This window comes from Pangasianodon hypophthalmus, chromosome 5 (genome assembly GCF_027358585.1).
Source record: "Pangasianodon hypophthalmus isolate fPanHyp1 chromosome 5, fPanHyp1.pri, whole genome shotgun sequence".
Classification (NCBI taxonomy): Eukaryota; Metazoa; Chordata; class Actinopteri; order Siluriformes; family Pangasiidae; genus Pangasianodon; species Pangasianodon hypophthalmus.
This window is the reverse complement of record NC_069714.1, coordinates 29,595,869-29,623,858: the sequence shown is the minus strand read 5'-3', so window position 1 is coordinate 29,623,858 and position 27,990 is coordinate 29,595,869. Positions and strand designations below refer to the sequence as shown.

Below are 27,990 nucleotides of genomic sequence, written 5' to 3'. Positions count from 1 at the left end.
AAAGTGAATGTGATATGGTGAAGTTTTCTGTAGGTGCATGTACGTTTATTTAACATTTATGGAAGGAGTCTCCAGTGTCAGCACATTGTAACAGTCAGAGGTAAAGCTGTAACTGTGAGTTTTATGACATCTTCCAAACAGAGGAGTTTACACTTTGTGGCTTCACGACAAGTTGCGTTTGTTTTTTTTTTTTGTCTTGTTAACTTCAAGAGAGAAAAAGAGAGGCTGGTGAGGGAACGACTTCGTAGTTGCAGAGGTGATCGAGCCTTCGCTGTTGCCGGTCCTAGTCTATGGAACAAATTACCAGCTTCTATTAGAGCTGCGTCCTCTTTGCCAGTATTTAAATACCTGCTTAAAAAACATCTCTTGTCAATAGTTTTTATCTAGCCATGTCAAATGTATTGCTATATTGTGTTTTGATGTTTTGTGGGTTTTTTTAGTTGTATTGTACAACACTTTGGATCAACCGGTAGTTGTGTGAAAGTGCTTTATAAATAAATAAAGAAAGAAAGAAAGAAAGTTGCTGTAGCGTAAGTGAGAACAGGAACTTACCGGTTTTGCAGGCGTTACACCACATTAAGCATAACTATAAATAGATAAAATGTATGCTGCCATTCTTTAATAAATAAAATATTGTTTGCATAAGAAGAATAAAACACTTCATGATGTGCTGTTATAGGAAAAAAAATAGTAACTTCAGCAGATTCTCAAGAACAAGACGATCTGCAATAACTTTTCAGTCCTGTATGACTTCACACAACAACGAGGGCATTATGGCAATATCTGGTGATCATTAAGCCACGCCGAATTAAAGCAAAACCTCACCCTACCAGCGAACAGAGATAACTGGAAGTCCTATTGTGTGGCTGGTGTGTCAACATTTTTACCTGCTGTAACAAACCTAGCCTTGGGAAATCCCACACACTTCTGCCAAAGTGTCATTGTTTGACTTCTGGGAAGACTCTTAACACAGGCATGGCTCTTGATAGTCTGAGATTATGTAAATCAAGGCCAGTAATAATACTTAGGCTGTGCATATGCTTGCAGTCAGTGATCTTTCCTGGCCTCTTGTGTCTCCTCTTGCTCTTTGCAATATCCACAAAGAGAGAAAACTTACCACCTTTATATGATAATGCTGTTCCCTGACGTAAATTCAGCATTAACCCCTTCAGACCCTGCGTCCATTATAATGGACGTCAGATGACAATTGTTTTTTTTTTACTATTTGCAACATTTAACACCACCTAAGCCCTCAAGTCCATTTAAGTGGATGTTTAACAACCAATCAAATAGCAGTATACATTTGCTTGAGGCCATTTTAAAAAAATACAGCACACTGAAGAGAGGCATGGCAGGACTTCACTCCAGACGTCGAAGTAAGGCTTGTTTTCAACAGTTTTATTCACATTTATAGATATTTGTGCAAAGATATCATAGTTTTAAAATAATGATGAAAGATGGAATGTATGAATTAAAGTGTAATATCAAATGTTTAAGAGCTAGTTTTTACTCAGGATTTTTTCAAATATTACTGTCCATTAGAATGGACAGTGGGTCGGAAACCATGTCATTAAACTCAATTGTCCAGTACTGATGAATGAATTTATTACTATAAAAATAGTACATCAGAACAAGAGAATGAATTGATAATCAGTTGAAAATGTTATATATGCAGAATATACTGTCCTTGAAGTCCTTGAATTGATCGGAGATGGAAATGTCTCTGACATTTTTGGAAGCGATGAGGAAGATGGAGATGTTGATAGATTTCCAAGAGGTGATGAGTTTAGTCAGATAAAATCATCCCACTGATTGAAAAGCTAAGAACACTGGAACATCTCTCTCTGTAACTGGATTTTGGACTTCTTGATTGGAAGAGCCTAGTCAGGATCGGCATCCATCAGGGCTTAGTGCTCAGACCAATGCTGTTCTCTCTGCTGACCTGACTCACGTGATCAGGTTCGCCGAACGCCGATAACACTACAAAGATTAACCTCATTAACAGCAATGACTCAGCATACAAATAGAACATGGTAGCAGCAATAGTCTCTCTCTATAAATGTGCTTCAAACAAAAAAAGATGGTTGGTGCCTTCAGGAGGACTGGCAGTGATCACGCTTAGTAATTCCACGAGGCGCTAGATGGGATTACTCCCTGCATGGGACGCCAGGTTCTCCGGTTTCCTCCTACCTCCCAAAAACATGCAGAAATGTAAATGTAAATGAGATATAAATGAGTAAATGAATGTGTGTGTGTGTGTGTGTGTGTGTATGGTGTTGTGCGATGGACTGTCATCCTATCCAGGATACCTGCTTCTCCTGTTCCCAGGAACTCTGGATTCATCACAATCCTAACTCAGATAAAAGGTGATGAATGAATGAACTCTGATGTTGAGAAGATTCACTAGCTGCACTTCGATCACGGCTGCACTGTGATTAAAAGCACTAGAGAATCATGAATACAGAATACTGAGAAATTTTCAAAAGGAGGATAGATGACCGCTCCCGAAGTTCACCTAAAAGAGCCGACTCAAAGAGACGATTCCTCCTCTACGACACATCACCTCAGAGAATCCGGACACACTCCTGAGGTAAACTCTGAAACAAATTTTAAAAACATTGTAACCTACTCTTAGTTAGTCACCAATATATAGTCAGTCTGAAAAACAGCATATATGCACACTTCTGAAGAAAAAAACCCACTTACATATACGAGTCGGTTCTAAACGTTCACTTAAAAGTGCTGACTCAAAGAGTCGACTCGTTATCCGGCCACACTCCTGAGGTAAATTCGGTTCCTGATGGTGATGTGAAACAAAAACAAATTAAACGAAGTCATAATGTTACGTAATATTTGATGTAATTGTCCAGTAATCAGTCAGAAAAAAACAACAAATATGAATTTTTCTGAAAAAACACGCTTATGCTAGTCGACTCTCAATGTTCATGAAAAGAGCCACCTCAAAGAGTCGACTCATTATCTATGATTCATAACTACAGAAAATCTGGCCACATTTCTGAGGTAAATTCGGTTCCTGATGGTGACGTCAGGGACGGATTTAGTGATTTGGGGGCCCTAGGCAAAATAAATGAATGGGGCCGTATTCAACTGTATGATACTATTAAAATTTCAGCATATGCTATTTAGCATTAATAATTAAAAATATACATAATTTGCATTTTTTGGAGCCCTTGGCTTCTGGGGGCCCAAGGCATTTGCCTATCTTTGCCTTGTGCTAAGTCCATGCCTGAGTGACGTGAAACAAAAACAAATTAAATTCTATAATTTATAATTAATAAAATTCATACTTCTGAAGAAGAAAAAAAAACAATTGCATGTGTGAGCTGGCTCGCAACATTCACCTAAAAGAGTCGAACCAAAGAGTCGATTTGTCCGATTTGTAAATTCAGTGGTGACTTGAAACAGAAACAAATTAAATAACATTGTAATATAACTTAATATTTGATCTTAGTCACAAACATCAGTCAGAAAAGCTACTAATATGCGTACTTCTGAAGGAAGAAAACACTCACATATGGGAGTCGACTCATTAAAATACCTTTATTATACGGAAGAGTATGTGCTGATTAATTCTGCCCACGTCTTGCCAGCTTCCTTCTTCTTCTTTCAGTCCAGGTTTAAGCATCTCATTTAGTCCACCTTCGTCCTTGATTTGAAAAAAGAGGGAAAATTAGAGCTATCACACGTCTTAGTAAATTGCTCATACGCTTAATTACTAAATTAGAAGTTTGGTGATCTGTTAAAATGTCTACAAACTTAAATGATAAAATATAGAACGCTGTTAATGTAGCTCAGGGGTGTCCAAACTTTTTTTTTTTAAATATATATACTCTATAGAGAGAGAGGCAGGTCCATAAATAAACCTCGACTACTTTTAATAGGATTGTAAGATCAAAGTGCTGTGCAATCAAGTAGAAAAAAAGTAGAAAAACAAACATAAGGAAATAAAAAGTACACAAATATAGAATAAATGTGCAGTACTGAGCAATAATCTTAGGCACATGCAAAGAAATGCTGTCAGATATAATGAAATTATACATTTCTTAAACATAAAACATGCCATACAGCAGTAAACAGTAATAAACTAAACAAAGTGAATATTCGCTGTGACAGCCCTTTGCTTTTTTAATAAATGTCAGTAGTCTCAGGTACGATGTCATTGTAAAAGTAATGAAAGGTAACATTTAGACATCTAAACTGTTTTTGTACTGACTCAGTAATCCAGAAGTCATAAAATAAACCTCTCTAACAATCTATAAATAATAAACCAGTGGAAATACTTTCAATTAAAATCCTAAATTAATCCCTAAACATACACAATACAGACGTTACAATGCAGTCTAGAAGCCGTGTAACACAGTGATGTTGTTGTTGTTGTTGTTGTTGTTGTTGTTGTTGTGTTGGAGTGCTGTTTCATGTGCAGCTCTACTCTGAAGCCATCCTCGAGGTCTGTGGATGAAAACTGGAGAGGTTTCCTCAAGTCTAATGTAAGCTGTAGGGCAAGTATGAAATATGATTGGACAGAACTGGAAGAATTTGATTTATCCTGATTAATATCTTAGATTAACATTCCATCGAATACACGATCAACTCCAAAAGAATTGAAAATAATGCTGAATAAATATTGCATAGCTCCACATTTTAACATCAGAGCACGCTGCTATGAGTTATAAATCAAAATATCAGTCTTCTTCTTTTTCCCCTCAGTAAAAACGTCGCATGAGCCAATCAGCATATGAATCTGGAATGACTGACAGTTAGTTAGGTGTTTTGAACTCTCCAGTATTAATTGACTCCCTGGAAACTCTTCCTCCAGCTCAAGTTAGTAATGCTTTGGGCCATGCTCTAGTCTCGACTTGAATAGAAAGAGGCACTGACGCGGCATCCTGCTTTCTGTCACGGTGAACAGAGAATGTTTCGTTCCTTAATGTGAAATAAAATCTTGGTGTGAGAAGGAAGAACCAAAACTTTATTTTCATTCACTCAATAAAATGGGCGTACGTGGCACAAAAAAAGGCAAATGTTTGACCAAAATAAACAATAAAGTGTCAATTCTAATACTTTATAAATAGTTTTAATGGTAGTGAAAATTAGAAAGTGATTAAAAACCCTGTTTGATCTCCTGCACCAGACGGAGACAGAGATGTTCGAACAGTTTGCTCAGCAGTGAAAATATCTGTGAAAATGTCAGCCACGTGGAAACTTTTCCCAGTTACTGAAAAGGGCCAATAGACGAGCGAGATGACACATTACTGCTCTTTGGGATTGGTAGGTCTGATCTAAGAAGACTGCAACGGACTGTTAGGACAGCAGAAAGGATCACTGGTGTGCACCTGCCCAACCTTCAGGACTTGTACAACTCCAGAGTGAAGAAGCGGGCAGCTAACATCATCACAGACCCCTCTCACCCCGGCCACAACCTGTTTGCACTCCTCCCTTCAGGCAGACGTTACAGATCTCTGTGCACTAGAACATCTAGGCATAAAAACAGTTTTTTCCCCCATGCCATCTCCAGCTTAAACAGCTAACACAGGAATCATTACCTGTGTTTTTTTATTCTATAATTCATTTCTGTAATTCATCCTCCATCTCTAATTACTGCCTCTTTCTCAAGTATTATGTAAATACATATGCATATCTCTTTATTTATATAGCTGTATATAGAGTAAATAATCTGCACAAATCTGTACATAAATCTTCTGTTCCAGATTCATACACATTATTATTTTTTTTTATTTTTTTTTTTTTTATTGTTAAGTCTTACTATTTAAATGTTTTTTTGTTCTCATGTAAGATATGTATGTATGTACCAAGAGCACCTTAAAGAAAACCACAACAAATTCCTTGTGTGTCTGCGCGCATACTTGGCGAATAAAGTTAATTCTGATTCTGATTCTGATTCTGATATCACGTGTATGTAGTGATATGCTGAGCTTAAACCAATAAGGAAGCTCTACAGGTTGGTATTCAGTGTCGATCCGTTTCTGCTCACTGCTTTTCAAAGACGACGACAGTGATGCCATTCAGCAGCAGCAGTTGTTCTGTGAATAAGTCTGCTTAAATGCTCTGTTATTTATTTCTGCCTACGTTTGCTTTTCATTTATTTCTGTACAAAACTGTAAACAGTTGTGAATTTCTTTTTAGCTTGTGTCAGTAGCGACAAGCCTAAGATTAAGGTAAAATGTCTCCAACAAGTGATCACTGGCTCCTGATTATGTTGTCAGATGGTATTTTTTTAATATCCTTAAATGGCAAAAAGACTCTGAACAAATGAAATTAGAATCATTGATCCTCGTACATATAACAGTTTGATATAGTTGATTTGCTGGCCATTAAAATACATGTAAAGCAGTGTAAATAATAAAGTGCTGTGTGTGATATAGTGTCACATACTGAACGTACTGAAAATGAGCTTTTTTGTGCTTTGGGCCTCATCCTGACCTCAGTGATACTCCACACACAACATACAGTTGAGATTCTGGAGTGCTGCTGCCTACACTTTCCCATAAACATTGCTGTTGAATTCTGGATTCTGGTTGGTCAGAAGATGTTGATTAATTTTCTATAAAAGCAGCTCCGACAGTAGTGCAATTGCAAATCACAGGTTTGTATTAATCCGCTCATTCTAATGTTATCGTTTCTATAACAGCAACAGCACATTCACAGGGACTTGCACAGCTCCACGTAAACTAAGACTAAGTAAGGAGACGTTTATTTAACATTTACGGAAGGAGTCTCCAGCGTCAGCACTTTGTAACAGTCAGAGGTAATGATGTAACTTGTAGTTTTCCGACATCTTCAGGACAGGGGAGTTTACACTTTGTGATTTCTCAGTAACATGACAAGCTGCATATTTTTTCTCTTATTAATGTCAAGAGAGAGAAAAAAGAGAGAACAGGAACTAATATGTTTCCCTGAAGGCTACACAACAGAAAATGTAACTATAAACGGATAAAGACTGAGATTTTCCTGTAAGAGTACACCCTGTTGTTTCGTTTCATACATATCTCAGCCTTTCTTGAAGCGGATAATATCTTTTGAGGTAAGTGATGAAGTAATGATGCGTCCCTTAATTGTTAGCTACATTAGTCTCATAGCTTCAGTGTTAAGCTGCAGACACCAAATGTTTTGGATGATAAACTGCATTTGAGCTGATTAAGATAATTCCGTATATTTAATTAACGCGATAAGTTTATTAAATGAATGAAACACTTGTGTAATGCAGTACATGTGAGTCTCGGGTCCTGTACTGAATCTGCTGGATGATAACAGGAACATCGCTGGAGAACGCAACAACCTCAGAGGGAACGTGTACAGTGTGGAGGACTTCACTAGTGAAAAACCAGACCACATTTAACACCTCTCATCTCATCGTTATTCTTTACACAGGTCAGATCATAACCGACAGACCAAGTATGGATTGTTTTAATGTTCTAGTCATCCAAAGAAAGTTTATAATGAAATCACTTCATCTTTTTCTGCATTGTTTATTAATTTCCCTCTTTAGATTTTGTGCCGATCTTGAATTTTATTCATTGTATTCATAATTATGGCTTTCCTTCCCAGGCTTCCTTTTCCTGATCATCAGACCCTTTGCAGCTGTTTGATCTAAAATTGTTGTGTTTTTTTGTACTGTATATTTGTCTATGAACAGAGAAACCTAACAATGCTGGGTCGGGGGTGTTTGTTGTCTTTTTCCGGACTCTAGCATTCGTGTGGAGCTGTATGTTAGAGAAGGCCTCACAGGAAACCAGCGTGTGGTGTGTGAGGCCTGAAGTGTGTGTAGGTCTCACGGCATGTAGCACCAGAGAGGCATGAGTGCCCTCTCTGTTATTTAACCTTATTTCTGTTTAATACAGTTTTGTTTCAACACAATCAAAATGTTTGGATCCTGTGCTTATGCAGCATCTTTTTTAAACCTGAGTTTGCTTCACAGTCATTGTGTAAGAGGCCACGCTACACCGCCGGCAGCCAGCAGAGGGCAGCAGTCTGCACAGTCAGAGCAGCTGTTCAGGAGAGCTCGGTTACCCAGAATTCTCTAGGCTGATTAACCTGGATTGCCTGCACCTGTCAGGCAGGACACTGAAGGACAGCCTTTGATGCAGCCTTTCGTTGCACCTTTGTAGAGGGAGGAACTGGTACAGAATATCAGGGCTTTGCCTGAGGTAAGAGTAAAGCTGTTACTTGTCTTTTAGATTTCTCCAGGAGAAGATTACTCTGAATTTAGTCAATGTGACTGACAACAAACTTGACTCCTTGTTGTAGGTCTGGAGGTGTGTATTTTTTGTCAAAGGCACTTCTAGGCATTTTTAAGGCCCCTAAAACTTTGAATAGAAATTAAAAAAAAAAAAAAAACTGAAACTCTCATTTTCTACTCTTGTGAATGGTACAGTGGCAAAAACTGAGGTATTTGGATAAACACAAAATGTACTGTATTCCAGCAATATGCCAGGATGCTGGGGATGTTTTCCTTCGCTGGATGGAAAAAAGATACTCTCAATCCTTATAAACCTGGCAGTTTTATAAGTTTTATATTCCATAACAAAGAAAGCCCAGCAGCGCCTGTACTTTCTGCAAAGGCTGAGGAAAGAACATCTTCCACCCTCCATCCTCACCATGTTCTACAGAGGGACTATCGGGAGCATCCTGAGCAGCTGCATCACTGCCTGGTTTGGGAATTGCACCGTTTCGGATCGCAAGACCCTGCAGCGGATAGTGAGGACAGCTGAGAAGATCATCGGGGTCTCTCTTCCCTCCATCACAGACATTTACACCTCTCGCTGCATCCGCAAAGCCACCAGCATTGTGGATGATCCCACACACCCCTCACACACACTCTTCACCCTCCTGCCGTCTGGAAAACGGTACCGAAGCATTCGGGCCCTCACAACCAGACTGTGCAACAGTTTCTTCCCTCATGCCATCAGACTCCTCAACACCTAGAACTGGACTGAAGGAAGGAACACACACACACACATATATACACACACAACTGAACTGGTCCAAAGGAACTCACGCATACATACATACATATATATACACACAACAGAACATCCTCTATGCACATACACTGCACATGTTTTGCACATGTTTTATTATTGCTGCTACTACTATGTTTACACTGTTTACACTACCTCAGCTGTAATATTTGCACTACTGTCACCTTATCACTTTCAACAGGACTGTGTACTGGTCGGCGTCGTAGTTATGTACTGTCTGTTCTGTCTTGTGCTGTCTGCACATGTTTGCACTTGTGCACTTTACGTTTAATTTATGTAATTTATGTAGTCCCCGTAGTTCTGTGTTGTCTTATGTAGCACCTTGGTCCTGGAGAAACGTTGTTTCCTTTCACTGTGTACTTGTATATGGCTGAAATGACAATAAACTCCACTTGAGTTAGAATAAAACCTTTACCAAAACCCCGTTAACCTGCACAGTTCGCATGTGTCCTGCTGTTGCCACCTTCAATGATATGGATATGGGATTTGATTTTAGAAGGCAAAAACTGAAAGAAAAAAAAAAAAAACATCAACAGTGTGCAACAACAACCCACCCCCCATTTTCTCCCCAATTTGGTCTTGGCCAATTCACACCCACGGGCTAACTCTTCCCTATCACAGTTCAGCCTGTGCTGCACTTTAGAGTTCTGTGACACAGGGTTGCCTACTGAACCTTGCAGACTTTTCAGTCATTTCATCATGGTGAAGTTCTCATTCTCCAGCTGAGCACTGAATGTGAGAGTATTCCGAGCTGTCTCGTTAGCCTCAGCCAGAAAGCCCTGGAAGTTCAACAACAAACATTTGAACCAAAGATGGAAAATAAATTAATTACTCAGAATGAACAGACACACATACACATACAAATAGGAGGTGCACAATTTTTTTCCTATCAACAGTAGTTTGTTCTGGTAGCCTGACCTAAATACTGCCGTACTGAGCTCCAAACTTAAGCTATTACTTATATAACAACTGGCCTGAAGATCGCAAAAGAAATGATTTGTTTATAGAGCTGCTGCTCCACAGATCAGGGAGTCCACATGCTGTGTGCTGTGCAAAGGACATCATATAACTGCTGAGGTCTTCAAAAATATTATAAATTTAAAAAATATTAATTCTGCATTCATTGTGTATGTTTTCCATATGTTTCCTAAATGAATGTTCTTCGTCGTTATTAAACAAAACTCTTCCCAGAAAACCATATAAGCGTTATAATGAAATGCTGCTTAAAGGACCTTGTTTTGGTTCAAAGCTGCACTGAGTACTAGCTTTCTAGCAGGTAATGATAATGCGTCCAGCACACTTTTCTGCTCTTTCTGGAATTTATGTAATCCAAAAGTAAAGTAAATCTGAGAAAACATTATTAGGTGGCTATTTTTGTTGTTCAGAAAGAAAGTTAGCTAGCTTAGTCAATCAAACTAGACAGAAAGCTTGCCAAGGAAGCTCCACGGGGCATCTGGTTGAGATCAGTTATGAGCTTAAGTGATGAAAAATGAGTGATGGCCCAATTCTGGATTTCAAAATGAATGTTTGAAATCCCCAACATTATATATTTACTCCTTTGGGCTACAAAAAAAAAAAAAAATTCTCCCATACCCAATATTAGTCATGGTTTAATGAGAAGAAAAGCTTACCTTAATGTCTTGAAACTGGGACAGAAGGGAACTGTGATCCTGCTGCTCTCGCTTCTGCCCCTAAAAGACCACCATGGGGTAGAAGAGGTTTAAATCTGACTGCTTAATGTTCACATCTGCCATGGGTTTTTCATTACACATCAGTTACTTATCAGGCTCTTCAGGAGCTGTAGCAGCTGGTGGTTTTTAAAATAAGGTAGTTTATAAAGTATATATCTGTGATTTGTGTTCTATCTGCTGGTCTGTGTTTCTGTTTAATTCTCAGTCTCTCCTATGTAAGATCATCAAAAATCAGTGTGACAAAATTAGCAGCGTCTGCCATGTTGCACTAAACAGAAGGTAAAACTAGTTAGCTAAATTTCACTGAAGAAGGTAGTGACATCGAAGTAGCTAGATTAAATAAACAACAACAAAAAATAAAAACAAATGCAAATAATCAGGCATGACTTTATATTTACAATATTTTCTGATTACGAATGTGACGGAGCAGTACAAATTTAAAGAAACATGGGTATAATATAAAATACAAATCGTTTAACAACACATAATAAAAATAAAAAAAAAGCTTGACACTATATAAAAAAAGATATCACTTAAATAACATTAAATAAAGCCACTGGCTGCACTACTTCTAATAAGACACAAATGAAATTACAAAAACAAGAAAGTAAATTTATACGAATACTGACATTTAAGGAAAAATAAACCAAACGAAGTCACTACCACCCACAGGGCTGAGGCTCTCAACAGAAGGAACAATCTTCTAGCTTGATTGTACAACACCACACACCCACACCACCGTGCACTCAATTCACACAACCAAACACTCCAAGTGCCACACAGCACACAATGAAGAAGCACCACCACCATAGGAAAGATCCTTCCACCCAGAGCAAGCAACCATGAGCAGTAACAGTGTAGTACTAGAATGATTGAATGGTTAGTCACATGCAACTCGCACACAGGCCAGTAGCAATAATCACCAAATACAATCAACTTAAAAATACGTTAACAAAAAAATAAGAAACTACATCATATGAATTCAAAGAGTGAAACAACAAGAAAGGAAAACAAAAAATCCATTCAAGGAGGGAGACAAGCTCATACGGAGCACCACATTCGTACTCCAGGAGTTTAGAATAAGCTAGCCCCACTCCTACAACAAAAAAAAAGAAGCAAAGCAATAAAACCAGGCGGCAACACGCAGGAGAACCAGACAATGAGCAGTCCCCTTAAACGATTATGATGACGGCATTCCCGCAGCAATACGACGCAAAGCAACAGCAGGCAATAATACCACCCAAAAACGAGAGGGAGAATCCTACAGCGAATAAAAACAAAATATTACCAACAATCAAACATTCCCCACTCCCCAATCACAGTTGCGTCCTAAACTCTTACCAGAAAAGGATATCGCCCCAGATATCTGTATACAATCCTTTTACAGGCACAGACTCACCGCATTCAATCGGACGTGACGCATCCCAAGCTACGACCAATTAGTGTTTAAATAAATAAACTCCGCACTAATAGGTAAGCATAACCACCAATCACTGCTCACCTAATCCTACTACACAAAGATAAGAATAACAAGCTTTACTAATTGTGTAAAACTGTTACGAATACTATGTTTAAGCTTGAGATGACAGTCATGTTCATTACCTTTTCAATGGTTGGCAGTTGGTTATGAGGTTCATTCCCTTTAAGAGGTCTCCCAGAGATAATCTCTCATATATAGAGATAATGTGAAATCATTTTTTCAATGCAAAATCCACCATCCACACACTCACTGATTCCCAGTGAAGCGCCTCTAAATTGTTATTAAGGCTTTTCTCGTTTACAAATTTCTCTTCACACATCCTTCGGGTCTCATCAAGTTGTTCCTCCAACTTCTCCACTGAGCCTTGCAGTGTTTTTTCTTCCTCAGGTTGGAGTTCTCGTGCTCCAGAGTATACTGAGTGCATGAAATTGATAGGGGACAAAAGTATTCAGACACCACCAATTATCAACATTACTACTTCGTTGCAAAGCCGTTGTTAGCAGTTAAAAGTTTGAGAAATATGCAGTAAAAACTAATAAGCAATCTGCAGGATTGTGGTCAGATTTTGGGTAATTCCTCTTGGCAAGTCATCGTCAATTCCCAAAGGTTATGAGGGTCCCACTGATGGACTCACAATTTCAATACTACTTCTTCTTCTTCAAAAAAAAAATAAATAAATAAATAAATAAAATAAAGATCCCCAATAAATTTTTAATGGGATTCAAGTCAGTAGATTGGCTAGACCATGCAAGGCCTTTTTGAGTTATTTTGGCTGTATGTAAGTTCTTTCATTCTTCTTTTTTCTATATGTTTAATGAAACATGATTATTATTATTATTATTATTATTATTATTGACTTTTAAAAAAAAATGCCCATTAAAATTGTCATTTCATGTCGAAGACACACAGCACACTGCAAGTGAAGTTTTCTGTAAGAAGACGTTTATTGAACATTTATGGAAGGAGTCTCCAGTGTCAGCGCTTTGCAACAGTCAGACGTAAAGCTGTAACTTTAAGTTTTTCGCCAGAGGGTGACTGTTGTAATGTTTTCTGAATGCTTTGCCCTTGGGGATTTTTCAGGTAAAAGTGAGTGCAACTGTGCAAAACCTGTTTAGCGTAAGAGGGAACAGAAACTAGCTTGTTTCATGTTGTTCAACATCATAACTGTACATATAAACTCTATTAATTATAAATGGATAAAACATATGACAGGTTATTCTTTAATATGTGAAATATTGTTAGCATTGGCAAATTGCTGTGGGATAAGAGGAATAAAATACTTTTGGGTGCCATTATAGGAAAGTAATCGACATCGAAGTGGTACCAGTAACTCCACTTCATCACACCACCCCATTGTTGATTATTTTCCTGTAACACCACAACACAGAGTGTTTTATTTCTCTCTTACTCAACTAGCCTCTCTTCTGGCTGACTGCTGTAAAGAAAACTTTCACCTTCAGGAATTTAAATGAAAGTAATTTCAGCAGATTCTCAGGAACAAGACCATCTGCAATAACTTTTCAGTCCTGTATGACTTCAGCAACAGCAAGGGCATTATGGTGATATCTGGTGAGCTTTACCTCCCTTATGGCGAAAGTCCATCATTAAGCCACGCCGAATTAAAGCAAAACCTCACCCTACCAGAGAACAGAGATGACAGGAAGTCCTGTTGTGTGGCTGGTGTGTCAACCTAGCCTTGGGAAATCCCACACACTTCCAAATGACATTCTGACATTCGTTTCATCGAAATTCGTTGTTTGACTTGGCACGCTTCTGACAAGACAAGTACTTGAAGAAAAACAGGAATAATTGCTAGCAGTGCCAAAGTAGCACAAATAAAGTCCACCTCTCCAGGATGTTATACGCTGATGAGAACCGTGTTCTGTGTGAATTGAAAAATGTCAACATTATGGGCACAGAGTGGGCGATGCTTCCCTGTCATGATTATGTCCTAATTATGGCTTAAAAATGGTGTTATAAGTTTTATTATTGTTAAACTACGACAGAAACGGTAAACGGTTGTTTTATTATTTTATTGAAAATGCAAATGAATCAACAAATTGTACATTCATAGAGCAGACAACATATTACATTTTCTTGCTAAATAAACTGAATAAAAATAAAAGGAAAAACACACACAAGGACATCATAGTGATATCAGTGATGAAAAACCTCTTTGGATTGTGAGCATGGACTTGTTTTTAGACTTAAAGTTTATTCCTATTCTACAACATGTGTCTTAAAACCTTTAAGATGCAAGGAGCCACAGATTAAATGTGTTACTTACCACCAAATTACCCTGTGGGCCTTGGGATATAACCTTTTACATTTTTAATTTCAGAACATTTTTGACATTATATATAAAGATCATTTTAAAAGTTAATCCCGTGCATCGTAGCATTTCATTTGTATCATGTAAAATGTACAGAAGAACTACATGTAGCATTGGAGGACTGAACAAAGATGGATTTTCTTAAATGATTTTACACACACACGCGCGCACACACACACACACACGCACACACACGCAGTCTTTCTCACACATCTCATGTCTTTGTGCCAGAGCAGAGAGAATGCAGGGGCGTCTATAATGAACTCATCTGCAAAACAAACAAAAACACACAAAATTAAATGTTAAAAAAAAGTCACAATACTGACGATATCTCAGAAAAGTGTATTATGAAGTCATTTATCATGACATCAATATTATATCGTCATATCACCCAGTCCTAATTTACACTTTGTGGTTTTTGGTAACATGACAAGCAAAAAAAAAAAAAAAAAGAGGCTGGTGAGGAAACGACTATTATAGCTTGCTATATATACAAATGAGAATGTTCCACAACATTAAATGTAACTATAAATGGATAAAAAAGTATGACATGTTTATTAATAAATAAAATTGTATTATTGTTGGCAAGCTGCTATGGTATAAGAGGCTTCATCACTCCATCTCAGTGGTTGATTATTTTTCTACAACAGCATGTCCTGAAGTGTTTTATTCCTCTTATACCACAGCAATTTGCCAACATTTATATAGATTCATTTATTAATAAATGACACGTCGCAATCTGGTTATTGTTACATTTCACAAATTCATGGCCTTGATGCTCACGTACAAGACCTTGTCTGAAACCTCATCACTCTCCTCGAGGTTTACGTTCCCTCCCGCAACCTGCGATCAGTTACCGACCGACGCCGGGTCCTGTAGTGCTCCCTTCCCAGAACCTTCAATCTGACTGTCCCTCAGTGGTGGAATGAACTTCCAACCTCAATCCAGACAGCACAATCTGTCACTATCTTCAGAAAAACAGCTAAAGACCCACCTCTTCTGTGAACACTTAACCAACCCCACTCAAAAAAAAAATTCCATTTGATGTATTTTTTCATTCCAGGACACGGAGGCTGATAATCCAGGAAGGTTGAGAAAGGAGAAAGAAAACTAGCAAACTCACAACACTTTCGATCTCAAACGGGCTGATGTGCTGGCTGAGCATGTGCGACATTCCCGGGGATAGCGGCGGCTCCGGAGAAGAGCAGGGAGGAGGAGTGGTGCTGAACAAACACACAAACAATTAACAAAAGAAGTAACACACAGGATAATGAGTTCCTGTGCTTTATAGAGATCATGGGTACTCTGGGACAAAACAAGAGGTTTAAGGAACAACAATCTCATACGTACTTCAGAGAGATGGGAATCAGAATAGTTGGGATGTACGGACAAACTGTAAGAGCAGAAAGAAACAGGAAGTCAGAGGTTTTGGTGTTTTTTTTTTTTTAACTAAAAGTATGTTTGAAACAGCCCATGTTTATAACTTGCCTCTGTTCGGCTGACTGTTGTAATGTTTCCCGAAAGCTTCGTCTTTAGGAATGTCGGGATAAAGGAACTTCAGCGGGTTCTCGGGGACGATCCCGTCTGCAATAACCTTATAATCCCGTATGATATCGGCGATAGGGAGTGCGCTGAGACGGTTTTTGGTGTACGGCTCCACAGAGATGAACTTTGCCTCACCTGAGGAAGTATACAGTTCATTAGGACACACAGGAGTGGACTGGAATCTCACAATAACACTCAGAGGAGACATTTTGCGAGAATTGATCTGTGAAGAATTAATCTGTTACCCCAAAACACACATTTTATCTGGCTGACTTACAACCACACACATGTTTAAATATGCACATTATTCTGTAGAGGTTCATATTCGACTGATTGCATGATTGAATTTTATATTGTCTTTCTTTTTATTTTAAACATTTTCTGTGGTTTTGTGGAGGTTTCACCAAAAAAAAAAAAACCAAAGTTTGACAAGGAATGTGGTTGAGAATAGAGAGGTACATCATGACTGCGATCTCGCGGGACAGAACACAAAAAGGGGAGGCAGGGGAATGTCTGTCGTCAGTGGTTTGCTCCAGTAGCCTGATCTCACTCACTCCCTTTCAGGAAGTGCTATATCCTGGTCAGGATCACGGTGAATCCGGAGCCTATCCCGGAAACACTGCTCGTGAGGCAGGAATACACCCTGAATGGGACGCCAGTCTGTCGCCAGGCACCGTGCTCACACACATTCACACACTCGTTCACAACTAGAGGCAGTTTATCTTAGCCAATTCACCTGCTTGCATGTTTTAGGTAAGTAAGGGGAAAACTGGAGAACCTGGGGAGAAAACTCCACACAGACAGCTGAGCTCAGGATTGAACCCGGAACCGTGGAGCTGTGAGGAGGCAAAATAATCTTTTTATTTCAGTCATTTAAAAAAATTCTCAGTTCCCGTTTTTGCTGCACTGCTTCTCTCCAGATCTGAAGTGGAAGTGGGAGATCTCACCGTTTTCCTGCTCCACCCAGGTGAAGGTGATTCCTCCGAGATGACTCTCGCTGAAGCGCAGCAGGAACGTTCCTGACTCCCGGTCCTTCAGCAGAGCACGCTCCATCTCCTTACTGACAAACCCCATGATGTATCTGCAGACGCAACACAGCACAGCAAGGCATGGTTATACAATCAGTAAACACACAGGTACAGGAAAGAGTCTCTGGATTAGAGCCATCGCTGCTCACTAATGCCACCTGCTGGATAGATTTAAGCAGAGCCATCATGTAAAACTTTATAGTGCAGCACTGTTGAAGTCTGGATTCTGACTGGTCAGAGGGTGTTGATTCATTTTCTATAACAGCAGCTCTGACAGTAGCGCAGGTTTATAAATTAATGCGCTCGTTCTAATACGTCATCGTTTCCATAGTAACAGCTCATTCACAGGGACTCGTACAGCGGACGCTCCACATAAAACAGATTTAAAAAGTGTGCAAACTCCTCTGTCCTGAAGAAGTCAGAAAACGTAAAGTTACAGCTTTATCCCTCACTGTTACAAAGCACTGACACTGGAGACTCCTTCCGTAAATGCTATATAAACGTCTCCTCACACCTCCATTCTATATCATAGCTCCAAAAATATGTCCAAAGGCAACAAGCAATGGCTTTGTTAATTCTGCCAGGTTCTTTCATATAGATTAGTTTTTACTGATAAAATAGTCTTGCAGCCTAATGTCTGTTTAGTAAGATTTAAAACCGAGTTGAGTCGGGAATATTGGGAAAATGCTCACCCATCAATCCAAACAGGAAGTAAATGTTTCTTAATGAGCTCCAGGATGGAGTCGAGCCACAGCCAGAAACTGAACGACTTCCCTGGAATGTTTTCCTAAAGCAACAAAAAATGTAAATGCAGAACCAGAAAAATGAAAATACACTTAAAGATACATTTAATACATCATGACTACAGGTTTTTAACGACTATTTTCAAATTAAATAAGACCAAGTTTGCAGTAATGATAAGAAATATTAAAAATGCCCTACAAAAATGAATAAATAAGAAAAACTATCTATTAATATTTACTCCACAGCAAGAAAAAAACAAAAACTATATAATCTCCATTTGCTTTTATTTAAATTTGCATTTCCTCAAATTAACGTGTCTCTGTGTACGTTAGCTCAACAGCGGCTCAACATTCATTCGTTCATTCATTTGATTTTATTTTTCATTTAATTTTCTTTGTTTTTTCTCCCAAAAATGTTTTATCCAACATGCTGTGTGAAAATACTCGAGAATAATACTTAAGAACAGTCTAAAATGCCTAAAATCTGAAGTTTATTGCAAGTTAAATGACGTATTTTAAGGACTTTTTAGGATATTCTGTAGCAGTAAAAGCCAGTAGGAGTCAGACGTGAGAACGTACCTTACAGAATTTGGACCAAGACACCTGGCAGTCATTATATGAGGCATGTTGACCTTTAAACAGAACAGTTCATGGTTATGAAATACAGTTTTCAGGATATTACATGTTCATGTAACACTGAGGAAAAACACTCGGCTTTACCCTGTGACATGCCGAGACATGCTCGACTCTCTTTACATTCCATTTTCTTCCCAGCAAGTTCACACCTACAGCTTTAACCTGCGCCATGTGACTACATATACAGAGTGCTTCCGGAAACACATCTCACTGCATTTTATTGGACTTTAATTGATTTCCAACCACATATTAGGTACTGTGATCTTCAGGTATTTCTTTTTCTTAAGTTCTTACACATTATATCACTTCACTACCTGTTTTGTAGACATGGTAGCTCAGGGATGCATCAATACTCATACTGGTATCGAGTATCAGTCTGATAATGTACTCATTTACTCGAAATGGTAAAAAAATGCTCTGAAAAAATGCTCAGACAATGAAGGCGAGTGAAAATAGCAGCTCTTGCCCAGTAAGTTGTTCTTGATGATCAGCTGCTATCGCTCATTTTCTATCGATTTACGATCATTTACTCACAGCTATACTTTTCTAAAGTGAAACAAAACCCACTCTTCTTCACTGCAACCCTACTCCATCCAAGCTAACTAATGTATATAGCTAATGCACCTCAATTTTATTCAAATCAACTCACTGACGTCACAAAGCTCGAGTCTAGTAGCATAATTGCGTGAACATGGGTGTGCGCTTTTTTATGACCACTATTTAAACATAAACCGTGCTAAATAAAACGTTCCATGATGTCCCTGATTGATTCATACTGACTAGGTTACTCGTTTAGGTATCAGTATCGGTACTGGCGAGTACCAAAAAAAAAAAATCAGTCTGAAAAAAATGGTATCATTACATTCCTAAGTCGCTAGTTATTAATCAGATTGCATAATGACAGCAGATTTTTTCTCTCTGAATCTCGTTACAAAGTACGAAGTTTTGACTGATGAACAGAGTACACGACTGACCCAGAAGTTTATCTCCCAGCATGCTCAGCTGCTCTTTGTTAAGTCCACGACCAGCGAAGCTGGAGAACTGCCAGCTGATGACCTCTGAGAGTTGGCTCCAGCTGGCTCTGGGTGGATTACTGAAGAACGCCAGGTTCTACATACATATCATGGAGAGAGAGAAAAAAAACATTCAGAGATTTAGATTCCTTCTGTAATATAATGTTAGCATGCTTAACCACAGATTCCTAACTGGCCGTTATAATTAGCAACAGAAAAGGCTGTTTTTTTTTTGTGAACAACTGTTTGTGGAAATAAAAGCTAAAATCCACATTTTATTCTGAGCATGATGATGAACGCAAAAGCAAATTCTCATATATTTTTAAATCTCTGTCATTTGTATAGGAGTCTTCAAGACAAAAATGAAATGAGGTCACTAGTCATCAACATCTCAAAACCGAAAACACACTGACACAGTTTCAGCTGCAGCGCTTAACATTTAGGTTCATTCAGGGTCAGGACAAATCAGTGCTTTTCTTCAAGGCGAGACGCTACAGATAGAGATGACAGTTTTAGTCATGTTTCAGATTTCTAAATAAATTGCAACTTTATGTCTCCTCTTAAACTGTACTAATAAAATGTTTGAATCCTCTGGGTGGGCGGAGCATACTGTCTCCCCTGCCAATCACAGCGACACTAGCCAATCGTGGGCGTCTGTGAGTCATGTATGCAGAAGAGAGCAGATAGCGCTTTCCTCTGAGTGTGTTAGCATGAGCGGGTGTTTGAGAAGACGTGGAGGTCAGCTTCACGTCTCAGAGGAAGCACGTATGAGCCTTACCCCCTCGCCAGGTGGTAGCTGTGGTATGATAGGGGAGAGCTGGAGGGTGGGTGGGGACTGCCAGGTGACCAAAAAGTTAAAACTCAACAGAAAGTGTACTTAATGTACTGCATTAAAATAAAATACCACATTATCTGAAAGTTAGCAACTTTCAAAAAGAGTTTAAGCTCCGCCCACTTCACAATCATGCCATCTCATGTACTGTATCCCTGAAAAGCTTGTTTCTCAGTTTATGAGCTGCATTCAGGAAATTTTACACATTTATTCCTATCCCTAATTAGAAGGATATTACAGAGGTATTAAATTCTCAAAATGCTGAACATGCTTGGACTTGTTTTAGATTTCGTACTGAAAAATAATCTTATAAGTGCACATTGTGTTTTATTGCTTAAACAATAAAGATAAAATATTACTTTTCTGTAAAAGTCTTCCTCTTGAGAGCATCCTCACATAATACACATTTCAATAAACATTTTAATTCCGATGTCAGCCAAGGACTAGATATTTGGTATTATTATGTATGTATACATAAGCCTCATTTGCATAAATGGAAAAAGTTTGAATACAAAGATTATCAGCCATCAGCTGGCGAGGATTCGCTGCGATGTGCATTGTTGTTAAACATTACTGTGTTCACTGTTAGTGTCTCGCCTCAAGTAAGAAAAATGTTTATTCAGGGAAGGTTTAGGTTATAGGGAAGCAGTTAGGGATGACAGATCCTCATTTGCCTGGCTGTTTCAGGCAGCTCAGTTCTATGCAAATGTTGTGTGTGATAAGATCAGTGTCAGGGTTCTCCCGGTGCCTCGCTGCTTTGTGTTTTCACCTCTCACCTTCGGATCATCTGTCAGCAGGTTGTACCACATGACCGAGCCCCAGCCTGCAGGCAGCTGGCTGACGTTAGAGATCACTACCAATGGCAGGGAGCAGGTCTAGATTTTTCAGAAACACACACACACACACACACACACGTAAAATTTACAGTCAAGCCGCCCCTTGTAGTCTATAATAAGTTTGTTAGTATCTTTACGTTTTTATATCTTAAAATAGTTTTCTAACACTTCTTTAATTAAATGAATTTAAAAGACATTAGAAATGTCAACGATAAAGAAAAGCCAAACACTTGTAAACTTGTGTGAAAGTCTTTGAAACCTTTTTTTTTACATAGGACATAGAAAAGATGACTATTCTGGTCATACACAAGCCATCAAACTTATTATCTAATCTCTAATCATGACAAAATCAGACAGACAGCATCACTGTTTTAGTCACGCCAGACTTCTGAGTAACGGACGTTCCTGATCAGTCATCAGTCACTACCCACTGGGATAACTGATGAATATGTTAACCTTTATTATTTTTAAATCATTTCAGTTTACTTTTAAATACCAAATCAGCATTGCGTCACAACAGCGAGCTTCAGGATGGATCGCAACGATGAGGTTTCTTACTCATATCGTCTCAGAGTTTTTCCTCTCCACCGCCACCTCCGGCTTGCTCGTTAGGAATAAATTTATAAATTTAAAAAATATATCCTGCATATATTTATTTCTGTAAAGCTGCTTTGTGACAATGTCCATTGTTAAAAGTGCTATACAAATAAAACTGCATAGCAACGGCAGTGCTGCATGGGTATTATATTACAGAGTTATTGAACCAAAGTACAGGAGGAAACAAAAAAGCAAAAAATACTCAGCTATCACGCAGCTTTAAATACTCACAAGTTGACAAACTTGATGCTCTTAATGTCAGGGTTGTTATTAGTAAATTTGTAAGTTTCTGTAACTAAAACACCACAGCGATGCTGAATTCTGTTGATTAATTTCCTATAACAGCAGCTCTGACAGTAGTGCAGCTGCAAATCACAGGTTTATGTTAACGTCCTCGTTCTAATACATTATCGTTTCTATAGTAACAGCTCATTCACAGGGACTTGTACAGCTTAAAAAAAACGTGTGTAATCATTCATATGGTGACATTTTATAAAAGTAATAAGACGTTTATTTAACACTCATGGAAGGAGTCTCTAGTGTCAGCGCTTCGTAACAGTAAAGCTGTAACTTTACATTTTCCGACAGGAGTTTATGCTTTTATCTGTAACATTTATGGAAGGAGTCTCCAGTGTCAGTACTTCGTAACTTTAAGTTTTCCCACAACCCGAAATACAACATCATTTCATCTTTATATCACCACTTAAGACAAGCTTCTTTGCCACTGACCAGATGCGATTCATCCACTAGAAGTTCAACAACCATCTGATCTGATCTATAATCTACATTGTTTTGTAAAATAACCACTGAAACAGACCTCCAGGTCAATATCCAGCCCCTGCAAACACAGCATGGCCTCAAAGCTGAGCGAGTGGAGCTCCTCCGTCACTGTGAGCGGACCCTGGAACGGACAAACACACTTCCTTCAGCACTTCCTGTGTGCTTTATCACCATCGGAAATAAATACCATCAGAAATCTTCTTACCTCATTTCCTTTGGTTCCATTTGTACATTTCTTCTCTTTCAGCTGCTGTAGAGAAGAGAGACATTAGCTCATAGCAGCTAAACAGGGAACCCAACTCCAGTCTGAAATCACACCCACACTTATTCACTGTTAAGTCGGCTTGCACTAGCATTGCAAGACCTATTGATGTAAAACTGTTTAATGGTCAAACATGAAAAAAAACAAGTGTGAAATGCGATTTTTCTTCATTAAGACAACTACCAATCATTAATTTCATAACAAACATACATTACGTTTATTTGTATTATCGTAATGTAGTGGTGTTGAATTCTGAATTCTGATTGGTCGGAAGGTGTCGATTAATTTCCGATAACATGCTCGTTCTAATACGTTATCGTTTCTATAGTAACAGCTCATTCACAGGGACTCGTACGGCGGAGGCTCCACATTCTGTGAGGAGATGTTTATTTAACATTTACGGAAGGAGTCTCCAGTGTCGGTGCTTTGTAACAGTCAGTATGTTTTCTGACAGGTGCGTTTACACGTGTCTCGGTAACGTGACATGCTGGTGAGGGAACGACTGTTTATAGCTGCTATAACGTAAAAGTATGATGTCGTTCTTTAATAAATAAGAAATTGTTGTAATTGCTGCAGTGTGATTTAAGGCGAGTGAAGAGGAAATGGGGTGGTGAAGTGGTTTGGGGAGAAGCTGTTTGGAGTAAATACATGAACGGGTTTACGGTAAAAGTCGGAAATATGTTTTAATTGGTATTTTAAACAACCAGGAATAATCGTCACACGTTTTTTCCATTTTTTGGAAAACCGATCCCGTCCATATATTACTTCTGCCATCCCTCTACACTCACCTCTGTTTAGGGTGAATGCTTGAAAGGACAGATTTAGGGGTTAAATACCAGATGTCTGAACTCCACCGATAAGCATCCGTTCGACGACTCTTCTACGTCCATCACTTTCGTGTTGTTGGTGGGGATGAAGAATTGCCTGGTACTATAGACAAAAAAATATCAGCGCTGTTACAAGAAAGGATTAAACACAACACAATCATTCAGAGCTTTTTGACAAAAGAGGTGAATGTAGGTTCATGTATTCAGTGTATTGTTAATATTAATCTTTAATCTTAAAAGATATAAGTTCCTTCAGTCTCAATAACTGTTTTCCCCTAAACCACACATAGCTGCGTCCCCTCCCACACGCTCACACTTTACAAAACAACATTCACATTGAGGCTTGGCCTAGAAACAACAGGAAGTTGCCGCTCTCATAGTGTTTGAGTGTGTACTCACACTTTGCCGGCCGGGAGGTCTCTGTGTACCGAGAGAGCAGAGAGAGCAGAGAGAACAGAGAGAAGTCAACAGAAAAAGAGTTATATTTAGAACATATGCACGTGTATCACCTACATTCCTGCGGCTTAGAGAACAGATTGTGCCTTAAACAAAATATTTACAACCAGAAGTGTTACAGAGTCATTAAAATAATGAATAAACAGGAAGTAACCAATCTTTACAAAGGACATAATACATTTTACATGAGACACATATTATATGCAGTCTACACTAAAGTGAAATGTATTCATTTTACTGCATTTTCAATGTTTATACTGTAAATTAAGAATATAAAAATGCTTTACAAGAACTCAACTGTATTACACAGCAAACAAAAAAATTCAAAAACATCTAGAAGAAACTTTTGGGTAACTTTTGGTTGACTCAACAGTTTCCATCATCTCAACTTGGATTATAGCTGGGGTTCTCAAAGCGAGGTGCATTTTGTTTTGTTGTACAGTGGTGGAAATCACTTTTATGAAGGGTCTTATATTTATTATTGACTTTACAGTTATTAGTCTATTTGCCTGATCTCTAATCTCTCGGACCTCACTACCTCAAAACCACATCAGGGTATAAATATTTTTACATTCTGTGAGTGGAATAAAAAAAAAAAAGCTCAAACCAATAAATAGTCAAAATTTCGTTGCAGAGATCTGAATAACGAGATTAATATTTTAATAACTAGATTACATTCATAAAATAACTATCTATTAAGCAGGTCTGTGGAATTTATTTTTTTAGAGTTAAAGGGGGTCTCTGAATGCAAAAAGTATGAGATGCTTTAATCCTCTTAAAGCATGTAATCCATTATACAGCTAAACCATGACACCAAATTAAGCTTAGGCTGAAAATAACTACGAGGCTGTGTAAATTCAACTTTAAGGCTTAATTCAAGCTTTTAAATTAAAGCTTTCAATTCCTAAAATATAATTTTAGGGTCATTTCAGACAAATGAGCTGTTTTTAAAGTGGATCTATGGACAACAGTCACAAAACTGCAACGATTATTAATAATAAAATAAAAAGACGTGTAATAAACTCACTTGTCGAATATTGTCTTCACTTTAAGCTGATAATCCACTTCAGGTAGTTTAACCAACAATCTGAAAAACATCCAGAAACAGCTTTAAACAGTGTCATAATTAAAATGTATTTATATTCAGGCATCAAAATAGGAAAATACAGAAAATATATATATAAGAAAATAATAGGCATAAAAGATATAGGAAAATAAAAAATAACTCTACAACATATGGGGAAAAAGCTGTCACGGGAATGAACACTAACTACATGACTAAAATACATTTTAAAATACATTTTAATGTACAATTAATGTGTGCATTAAGTTTTAAGAAACTTTTAAGAAGCAATGTTTGTACACATATGTTAAAGGGATTTTTACTAACAAATGATATAAAGTGTAAGCTTATAATACACATATGACGTGACAATATTGTCTTTTTTCTGTTTTCTTTTCTCAAATTTCCACGATTGCTAAACACTGAGAATTCAGGAAGAGACGGTGGAAAGTAACCAAGTCACACACCTGACCAGGTGTTTATTCACACCTGCGCTGTTGTACTTTACTATCTTGTGAAATCGACACTATTTCTCCTGCAGGTTGTCTGTAAGGTGCGACTCATACATACCTGACTTTGGTGGTGAACTGCACCTGAGTTTTAATGATGAGCGGTTTCTGAGGGTGTGTGGGCATACACGGCTGCTTCTCCACAACAAACGAGCTGCAAATCAAACAGAGACTCGTTAATCTTCAAATCAATTTAAAAACGAACCAAAATGCCACAGTGCTGTTGAATTCTGGGATTGTGATTGGTCAGAAGCTCTGACAGTAGCGCAGCTACAGATCACAGGTTTATATTAATGCGCTCGTTGTGATACGTTATCGTTTCTATAGCAACAGCTCATTCACATTGGGGATGTTCAACGTAAACGGATTAAAAAGCGTGTGTAATCGTTGAAGTTTTCTATGAGGAGATGTTTATTTAACATTTATGGAAGGAGTCTCCAGTGTCGGCGCTTTGTAACATTCAGAGGTAACGATGTAACTTTAAGTTTTCCAACATGTTTTTTCAAGCTGCAAGGTTTATTTTCTTACTAACTTCAAGAGGGAGAAAAAAAAGAAAGACTGGAAGTGAGAACAGGAACTATCTTGTTTTGCAGATCATTAAACATAACAATAAACAGATTACAAGTGTGATGTGTCATTAATTAATAAATAAAAATCTATAATCGTTGGCAAACTGCTATGGTATAAGAGGAATAAAATACTTCTCGGTGTGCTGTTAGAGGAAATAATCAACTTTACGGTGGTAACAGTAACTCCGCTTCATCACACCATCCAGAAGTTGCTTAGTTTCCTACAACAGCATGTTTTCTTTTCCTTAAATAATGAAATCACCAGAATACAAACTTAAAGCTTAAAAAAACATCCAGCATTACAGTTACATCTTGTTTTTAAAAAAAATGACAAGCTTCAAATGAATGATAAAACTGAATGATAACATTAATTGACTTCCTTTGTGTATAATTATATCTAAAAATTCATTCTTAACCATCTTTAAGCTGTGCTTTTCAATTCCACTGCTTTATTTAGATTCTACACAATACCCACAAGGGTATGTTTTTTTCACTTCTGTATTTTTCCCTTGATCATCAGCCTCACTGTAACCTGTGAACGAGTCGAGTCTGTCATCTGAAACGTGGGAGGTGTGTGTTACCTCTTGATGAGGTGATATATTAGATATTTGACTTGTTCTTCCATCTGAGGTCTCTGCAGAGGGATGGGGTCACTCTCGTACGTCACTTTCACGATCAGCTCGCCCAGTTTGTCCAGCTGCCGCTTGATCTGGAACAGACTCTGGGCCATCATGGTAAACCTATGGAGATGAAACAAACAACGTGCAGAAAAGAGAGTGGATAAAGAGCTTTGCATGCCACTTTTTTAATCCACATGTTATTACAACTACAATATGACAGCTGTTAGTTATACTGAAAAATGACCACGCTGGTGTAGCTCCAGGGCTCCGCTCCGATTCCTGAGCTCAGGTTACTGTCTGTGCGGCGTTTCACATGTTCTACTCGTGTCTGTGTGGGTTCTCTGGTTTCCTCTCACCTCTCCAGAACATGCTGGTAGCTGGACTGGCTATGCTTCATCGCCCCTGGGTGTGAATGTGTGTATGTGTGTGTGTGTGTGTGTGCACGGTGGTCTGTGATTGACTGGAATCTCATCCAGGCTGTATTTCCCCTCATAACCTGTGCTCCTGGAATAAGCTCTGGATTTACTGCCCAGGATAAAGATGATGAAGTTTAAATCTAGGTGGAAATAGTTACATAAGCACACACGCTAAAACCAAGCCAATGGACGTCTATGATGTCATTTCTACTAGATGAAGGATAGCAGAAAGGTATTTGGTCATCTGGCAAAATGCTTCCAAAAATCTGCTTCTGTTTTGTTCTTTTTGTGACTTTCAACTCGACGGCATGTTCTTGTGTAAACAAGCATGTTGCGGTCAGGGCGCGGTCGACCACCGCTTGTGAATGGAGGGCGGAGTCACCTGTGTGTGATCCTCTTTTTATGTGCTGTGTGTCTTGCAGCGAGAGGATTTTCCGAGCAGAGAGAGACAGTGCTGCCGAACAGAGCAACTTGCTGAGCTTGTGCATGTGCAAGTGTGAAAGTGGCAGTTTCGTTTTGGAAAAGATGTTTCCGTGCCAAAAAGTGGTGTATTCTCCTCCTGAAAGCCATGGTGTTACAAATCACTATTGTTATTTTTAAAGGGTCTGGTTCATGCTCGCTGGAATGAAGTCAACTCTTCTTTTGTGTTTCACACTAACCACTAATGGAATGTGTACTGTGGGAACCAGCACTTGTACACTAAAATGCTCTCAATCAGTGTTTTTCCATTAACTA

The 27,990-nt window shown here is 38.4% G+C and overlaps 1 protein-coding gene across 2 annotated transcripts in view; it reads right to left on the bottom strand.

Moving 5' to 3' along the window:
• Positions 1-14,205: 14,205 nt before the first annotated feature.
• stat4 (signal transducer and activator of transcription 4) overlaps positions 14,206-27,990 on the bottom strand; it is a 30,562-nt gene continuing 16,777 nt past the window's right edge. Inside the window, exons 8-23 of one of the 2 annotated variants that reach the window (XM_026912682.3) lie at positions 26,801-26,959; positions 25,712-25,804; positions 25,106-25,165; positions 24,022-24,042; positions 23,632-23,725; positions 22,739-22,780; positions 22,571-22,654; positions 21,097-21,195; positions 19,450-19,585; positions 18,419-18,471; positions 17,789-17,883; positions 17,016-17,149; positions 16,012-16,203; positions 15,874-15,916; positions 15,647-15,746; positions 14,206-14,791 (exon numbers count right to left, since the gene is read on the bottom strand). In XM_026912682.3, the coding sequence (XP_026768483.1) occupies positions 14,777-14,791; positions 15,647-15,746; positions 15,874-15,916; positions 16,012-16,203; positions 17,016-17,149; positions 17,789-17,883; positions 18,419-18,471; positions 19,450-19,585; positions 21,097-21,195; positions 22,571-22,654; positions 22,739-22,780; positions 23,632-23,725; positions 24,022-24,042; positions 25,106-25,165; positions 25,712-25,804; positions 26,801-26,959 (1,420 nt within the window). In that variant the 3' untranslated portion in view covers positions 14,206-14,776. Of the gene's footprint in view, positions 14,792-15,646; positions 15,747-15,873; positions 15,917-16,011; positions 16,204-17,015; positions 17,150-17,788; positions 17,884-18,418; positions 18,472-19,449; positions 19,586-21,096; positions 21,196-22,570; positions 22,655-22,738; positions 22,784-23,631; positions 23,726-24,021; positions 24,043-25,105; positions 25,166-25,711; positions 25,805-26,800; positions 26,960-27,990 lie in introns of both variants that reach the window. The other variant, XM_026912681.3, reaches the window with a different exon arrangement.